General features: G+C 40.6%; 1 protein-coding gene across 1 annotated transcript in view; it reads left to right on the top strand.

The window, feature by feature from the left end:
* Nucleotides 1-3,077: 3,077 nt before the first annotated feature.
* TET2 (tet methylcytosine dioxygenase 2) overlaps nucleotides 3,078-8,002 on the top strand; it is a 40,270-nt gene continuing 35,345 nt past the window's right edge. Inside the window, exon 1 of the mRNA XM_052642158.1 lies at nucleotides 3,078-6,483. Within this exon, the coding sequence (XP_052498118.1) occupies nucleotides 3,078-6,483 (3,406 nt within the window). The remainder of the gene's footprint in view (nucleotides 6,484-8,002) is intronic.

Below are 8,002 nucleotides of genomic sequence, written 5' to 3'. Positions count from 1 at the left end.
AACTGAAGAATCAAAGGAAGTTTTTACAGAATTCTGTAGCTATTGCTAAATCCCCTCTATGTTATTTGTACTAGTTTTGACTCATTTTTTCTGTTTGATGGTTGATTTGTTTTCCTCTGTCAATTTGTATGAGTCTTACATGTCAAGAAAAGTATTATGTGACTTTTGACTTTGCTTAGGGGCTTATGTTTGCATGCATACACTTTACTGAACTTCCTCATCTTTCATGGCTTTAGATTTTGTATCACAAAGAACTTTTCCAGTCATTAGATGATGCTTTTAAGTTTTGTAAGACTGTTGTTAAATTTTTCAGTGATTTGTTTTCCATATTCAGATGTTAAATCTATCTAGAATGCATTTTGGTATAAGAGATAAGGAATCAATCCAACTTCATAATTTTTTCAGAATACTATCCTATCGACCTAATATTACCTCATACAATATTTCTATGCATGTTTGAATCTATTTCTTTATATTCTATTCCATTGGTCTTATAAACACTCTGTTATCTATTGATGTGCAAGTACAAGCTGTTCTAAGTAGAGCTTTTGTTGCTCTTTAATATCTTTCAATTTGGCCACTGCCCTGCTCAGGCTGCATCACAGTTCTCTTTCACATTATCCCTGGATATCCAATTTGTTTATTTTTCCACATTAACTGTAGAGTCTGGCTTCTTAATTCCTCAAAACATTCTGCTAGTATTTTTATGAAAATATATTAAATGAATTGGTTGATTTGACCACTGTGTAAGAAGATATATTACCTTTCTACTTGTTTTGTGTTTGTGTTTGTAGATCCCTCAGTCTTGTTTTAACGTTTTATTCAGATAGGTCTTTCACATCTCTTTTTAAGTGTATTCTTAGTGTTTAAAAAAAGCTTACAGTTTTTTATTTCACCAAAGCTTCTGACTAGTTGTTGCTATTAGGTACCAATGTGGTTGATTTTTTTTTTTTTTTTTTATCCTTTGTAACAGTTTTTCAGTTAATTCTCTTGGTTGGCCAGTGTACAATCTTATTCTCTGCAAATGGTAACTTTAGTGTTGCTTTCCAATATTTATTTCTTCCTCTGTTTCATTTGTCCTGGTTAGTAAGCAGTGGCTATTTTAATAGACCTTTTTTATAGCCCAAAGGGAAAATAGTCTTGATTTCTTTTTCTGCTTACATCCTTAAAATAAATTTAATGAGAAAAACTGTGGGAAAATAAAGCATGACTCCATAATAAATGGGGCAGCATTCACTTTATATAATGGATTATTTTTTATTTTTAGTGCCCATTTCATCCTGCTTTCCCTACTATTTGGACTTTGAAATGTCCATCAATATTGGTCTCAAAAATGTTTGAATGAATGACTGAATAAAAAAATGAACTCAAGGTGAATAAAGTTATATCAGTCTAAGTGAAACTGATTAGATGTTTACTCTATAGTAAGCACAAAAATAAACAGAGCAGGATATTTTTAAAGAATTCACAGTCCATTAATAGAGACCAAGCAAGATACAATTGCATGTGATGTATTCAGCAGTAGACTATTTATAAGGTAAAGAAGAAGAATAGAAATGGGAGTGATTAATTTTTCTGGAAAATCAGGAGGGAATCCCTAGAGAAGGTGATCTGATACAGTTTTAGCTGGATACAGAAGTCACTGGGCATGATAAGAGGACTAGGAAGGCATTCTAGGAGATAAAACAACAGTGTGGAGGTCTGAAACAGCTTACAGTGTTTGGGTATTTATAAGCTGTTGTTATGGTTGGAGTATAATCTGTGGGAGCAAGTAGGAGGACAGAAGAATGGAAACTTGCATATGAAAAACAATGTCTATTAGGCAGGAATTCGCAGAAGAAGGAAGCAGCCGGATCCTATAGAGGAAAATACAGAATCACTTAGAATGGGCATATAAATTTACTTTCACCCCTATACGCCATCCCCTGGAATGTTAACACTGCAGGGACCGTGCCTTGTCTTCCAGGTGTGTTTGGGTAAAGAGTTTGAGAACTGCTGATGCATGCAATAAGAGTTAGTAAAGTGTGCGGGCTTCCCTGATAGCTCAGTTGGTAAAGAATCTCCCTGTAATACAGGAGACCCAGGTTCGATCCCTGGGTTGGGAAGATCTCCTGAAGAAGGAAATGGTAACCCACTCCATTATTCTTGCCTGGGCAATCCCATGGACAGAGGAGCCTGGCGGGCTATAGTCCATGGGGTTGCAGGACTCGGACACAACTTAGAAACCAAACCACCACCAAAGTGTGTGAAGAACGGTATGACACCAGATTTGCATTTTAGAACATTCCCTCTGATAGCAGTTTGAAGGATCCTTGCAAGACTGGGAAGAGGACAGCTGGGTTCAGGAGAAAAATCTTTAAAAAAACTACTGCAGTAGATAGTGAAGCAATCTAGTCATGTCCGACTCTGCGACCCCATGGACTGTAGCCCACCAGGCTCCTCCCTCCATGGGATTCTCCAGGCAAGAGTACTGGAGTGGGTTGCCATTTCCTTCTCCAGGGGATCTTCCTGACCCGGGGATCAAACCCAGGTCTCCCACATTCCAGGTAGACACTTTAACCTCTGAGCCACCAGGGAAGCCCCATAAGATAATGTAGATCTGGCCACTAAATGCCAGTGAAGATAATTCAAGGAATACGCAGGAAATGGAGTTGACAGAACTTGGCAAGCGATTGGATATCTAAGGTGCTAGAGGAGAAAGAAAAGAGGTAGTCTTCCTCTGTTTTGGACAAGAAAAATTATTAGGGAAGGAAGTTGATAATATTTACTAATATAGTATGAACTTCTCACATTAGCTGGTGATTCTGATCTTTGTTTTTGGTGAACATAAATATTTGAGGGTTGCTGGGAAGACAAGAATAAGCATATCCTGAGTAGCTCTTGACTGTCACTCTGAGACATGAAAAGGAATATCACAGTTTGCTATGTCTAGGAATAGCAATATTATTAAGGCCACAGTTTTTCTGTAAGGTGTACTGTTAGTGTTAGATATATTTTAATGTACTTTAATTTTTGTTTCTGTGCTCTTTAGAATTCATTCAGAGGGCAGCCTTTTGGATGGCCCCGAAGCAAGCCTGATGGAACAGGACAGAACCCACCATGTTGAGGGCAACAGACTAAGTCCATTCCTGATACCATCTCCGTCTCCCATTTGCCAGACAGAACCTCTGGCAAGAAAGCTCCAGAATGGAAGCCCATTAACCGAGAGACCTTATCTGGAAGTGAATGGAGACAGCAAGTGGCAGTCTTTCAAAAGTTATTATGGAATACCCCACATGAAAGGAAGCCAGAAGAGTCGCGTGAGTCCGGATTTCATACAGGAAGGTAGAGGGTATTCCAGATGTCTGCAGAATGGCGGGATAAAACGCACAGTTAGTGAACCTTCTCTTTCTGGGCTCCATCAGAACAAGAAACTGAAACCAGACCAAAAGGCTAATGGAGAAAGAAAGAGCTTCGGGGAAAGCCAAGAAGGAAATCCAGACAAACGCAGCAGTCAACCAAATGTCTCCCATGTGAGTGGTAGGAGGGAATCTGTGAGCTCTGCGGCCCAAGAAGATGAAGTGAAAGATTTCACCAGTTTTCCAACACACAATGGCGGTGGGTCTGAAAACCCAGAGCTTCAGATTCTGAATGAACAGGAGGGGAAAAGTGCTAACTACCACGACAAGAACATTGTATTACTTCTCAAGAACAAGGCCGTGCTCATGCCTAATGGTGCTACAGTTTCTGCCTCTTCCATGGAAAACACACACGGTGAACTCCTGGAAAAAACACTGTCTCAATATTATCCAGATTGTGTTTCCATCGCGGTGCAGAAAACCACATCTCACATACATGCCATTAACAGTCAGGCTACTAATGAGTTGTCCTGTGAGGTCACTCACCCAGCGCATACCTCAGGGCAGATCAGTTTCCCACAGACCTCGAACTCTGAGCTGCCTCCAGAGCCAGCCGCAGCGGCGACTGAGAGCTGTGAGGCAGATGGTGCCAGTAAACCAGCTGCAACGCTCGGGGCCTGCCCCTTTCAGAAACCAGAACAGCAGAAGCCCGCTTTTGAGATATGCCCATCTCCAGCAGAAAGCAGTAACATCCAAGGAACTGCAAAGCTAGGCTCTGGTGAAGAATTCTGCTTGGGTCCCAGTGGCAATTTGCAGTCTCCCGGCGGCAGCTCTGAACGGTATTTAAAGCAAAACGAAATGAATGGTGCTTGCTTCAAGCAAAGCTCAGTGTTCACTAAGGATTCCTTTTCTGCCACTACCACGCCACCACCATCACAATTGCTTCTTTCTCCCCCTCCTCCTCTTCCACAGGTTCCTCAGCTTCCTTCTCTAGGAAACAGCACTCTGAATGATGGGGTTTTGAAAGAACTCCATCACTACCCCAACCAAAGTGACCCAACTCTTTTAAGGGAAGTTAAAATAGAGGGTCAACGTGAGGCACCACCACCCCAGAGTCCCACTCCCTCCGCCCATGTATCCAACCCCTCTCTGATGCTTCCAGTAAGGCCTCAGAATAATTGTGTTAACAAGAATGACAGTCGGACTCCGGGGACAATGACTATTCCATTGGGTTCAGAGAAAACCAGACAACTTTCAGAACATCTCAAGCCTAACCCACCGACTCTTCGTAGCGGTGGAGATCCACAGGATCACTGCCAGCATTTGATGGGGCACAAACAGCAAGAGATTCTCAAGAGTCAAGACAAGGAACAAACACGTGACCGCATGCTCCCAACACAGCGCTATCTGAAACCAGGATGGATTGAATTGAAGGCCCCTCACTATCATCCAGCAGAATCCCATCTAAAATGTAATGAGACAACCCTGCGGTCAATTCTTCAGTATCAGCCCAACCCCTCCCATCAAATGACCTCCAAACAATACACTGGAAATTCCAACATGCCTGGGGGGCTCCCAGGGCAGGCTTATATCCAGAAAATAATGCAGCCGGAGCAGGGGCCACCAAGGTACCAAGTTGAGATGAATCAAGTGCAGTCTCAAGGTACAGTGGACCAGCATCTCCAGCTCCAAAATCCCTCACTCCAGGCACACTTCTCCAAAGTGGAGCCTTCACCGGACACTCACAGGCAGTCACTGTGTGCCCCGAGATGTCATTTCCAACAGAGACCAGATCCCCAAACTGAGAAGCTCATGCCCCCAACAATAAGACAGCACTTGAATCAACAGACTTCAGAGACTGAACCCTTCTCAAATTCACACCTTTTACAGCATAAGGCTCATAAGCAGGCAGCACAAACACAACTACCCCAGAATTCACATCTCTCTCAAAACCACCAACAGCAGCAAAAATTACAGCTGAAGAATAAAGAACAAATGCCCCAGACCTTTTCTTATCTCCAGGGCAACAGTGATGAGCCAAGAGAAGGAACATTCTTTAGCCAGGTTAAAGTAGAAGAATGCTTTCCTGGTGAAGATCAATATTCAAAATCAAGTGAGTTCCAGACTCATAATCCCAAAATGGGACTGGAGCAAGTACAGAATATAAACAGTATAAATTCCCCCTATGGTCAGATCTTGAAGTCAAATGCAAGCAAAGTACAGATTTCTGGTTCAAACCATATACAACTGGTTCCAGACAATAAAGAACAGACTGTAAATTCTGAACTGTTGGCAGGAAACAAGACCCCAAATGTGCATCACATGCAATATTTTCCAAATAATGTGACCCCTAAGCAAGATATTCTTCACAGGTGCTTTCAACAACAGGAACAAAAGCCTCAACAGGCTTCAGTTCTGCAGGGATATAAAAGTAGGAACCAAGATGTGTCTGGTCAACAAGCTGCACAACTCGCTCAGCAAAGGTACTTGATGCAAAACCAAGCAAATGCGTTCCCTGTACCCGATCAGACAGGAACTCACGTTCAGACCCCACCTCAGAAGGACATTCAAAAGCACGCTGCTCTGAGGTGGCACCTCTTACAGAAGCAAGAACAGCAGCAAACAAAACTCCAAGCCGAGTCTTGCCGCAGTCAGATGCAAAGGCCGATTAAGGTCGAGCCTGGATCCAAACCCCATGCCTGTATGCGCCCCCTGTCAGCACAGCCAGAAAATAAAATGTGGAAAAAGATACCCAAGCAAGAGATTCCACCTCCCAGCTGTGACAGTGCGCAGCCGCGAAGCATCCTTGAGACCATGGAGCAGCATCTGAATCAATTTCAGGTCAAATCATTATTTGACCATAAGGCTCTTAATCTCAAATCACAGAAGCAAGTAAAAGTTGAAATGTCAGGGCCAGTCACGGTTTTAACTAGACAAACCACTGCTGCAGAACTTGAGAGCCACACCCCAGCTTTAGAGCAGCAAGCAACGCCTTCCTCAGAAAAGACACCAACCAAAAGAACAGCTGGTTCTGTTCTCAATAATTTTTTAGAGTCACCTTCCAAATTACTAGATACGCCTATAAAAAATTTATTTGATACACCTGTCAAGACTCAGTATGATTTCCCATCATGCAGATGTGTAGGTAAGTGCCAGAAATGTACTGAGACACATGGTATTTATCCAGAATTAGCAAATTTGTCTTCAGATATGGGATTTTTCTTTCTTTTTTTAAAAATCTTGAGTCTGGCAGCAATTTGTGAAGGCTCATAAAAACCTGAAGCTTACATTTCTTGTCTTTAAATTACAGATGCTTGTGCTGTGCAAGAGGGAACTTCATTTACACTCAATTTTTCAAAAAAAAAAAAATTAAAATGATTGTGCATGCTCATTTGTCCCTACCTTCAAACCCTTTAAAATATAAAGGTATCTGTTTTAGACTAATAAATCTATTTAACTCTTTGTGTATCAACTCCTGGAGAGATACTCAAGCTATAAAATCATCTCATTAAAATGGCCAAGTAACTGCCATATGGAAATTGATGTAGGAGCTTTTAATATTTTTTTTAATTCAAGGTTGAATGTATTAGTAGTCTTACAAGGTTAACTTCCAGTTAAGGGGGAAATGATCATCCTTCTGCCTCAGTGAGTTGGGGGAAATTATAATGCTGAAGTTCTAAATACTCATAAAGTTGCCCTTTCTCTGTGTATTCATTTGAAACATTGTGTGATTTATATTTATTTTGATAATATTTTCTCTTTAAAATTTCATCTATTTGATAGAAAATATGGTATTTCCCTTTCTTTTTTTTTTTTTTAAAAAAGAGCTTCTTTTTGTTAAAATTCAAGATGCTTGATAGGTGTGTTGTTGGATACAGTAGAAGACATTTGTAAAAACCAGTGTTAAACTACTGTGGTTAATAGTCCACCACACCATGTTATTCTTCTCACAATGGGACACCCCACATTTTATAGGAGGATGGAGGGAGGATCCATACTGCCCCTTGGCGTGTGGTTAATATTATTGCCTCATGGGGCTAACGTGCCACACATGTCATAAACAACACTGGGTAAGTTATCCTTATCTTCACGCCTTGCTCCTATCACACTAACCCTTTTTTCCCTCACTTGTCATCTTTGACGGTATGCAAGAGCCTCTTCCTTTTTTCTGATCCTCTCTCCAAGTTTTCTCTCATCATAAGTTGTTCTAAAGTACGTACAGACATGGATCTGGATTCAGTGTTCTTATTTTTAAAACAGAGTGATTGAATGTTATGGGGAAAGAAGAGGAGAAAAAGGTATCTTGATAATAAACTGAACAAGGTCCTGGGGGGTGAGATAGGACAGGCGATTTTATTTTTAATCTTTTAACATCCAAATAGCAGGCAGGCTTCTAGTAAGCTATAATTTTTTTGTTCAGTTTAAAAAATTGGATTGTAGTTGATATTACATATAATATATTCTAATTCCCTCACTATTTTCTTTGTTTAGTTCCACTTACTTGGTTTAAAATAGCTCCTTATCCCATATCTGAAATGTATTTAATATATTTTTATCTGACAGGCAGAATGTACATATACTTAATTATTTCGCACATTTTTTTTAATAGATTAGTCCGTCAATTCATTTTAAAGGAAAAAAAAATGTTTAAAGTCACATTTAGG

This window comes from Budorcas taxicolor, chromosome 6 (assembly GCF_023091745.1).
Source record: "Budorcas taxicolor isolate Tak-1 chromosome 6, Takin1.1, whole genome shotgun sequence".
NCBI classification, from domain to species: Eukaryota; Metazoa; Chordata; class Mammalia; order Artiodactyla; family Bovidae; genus Budorcas; species Budorcas taxicolor.
Note: the sequence above shows the minus strand (reverse complement) of the source record. Positions and strands in the feature narration are given on the sequence as shown.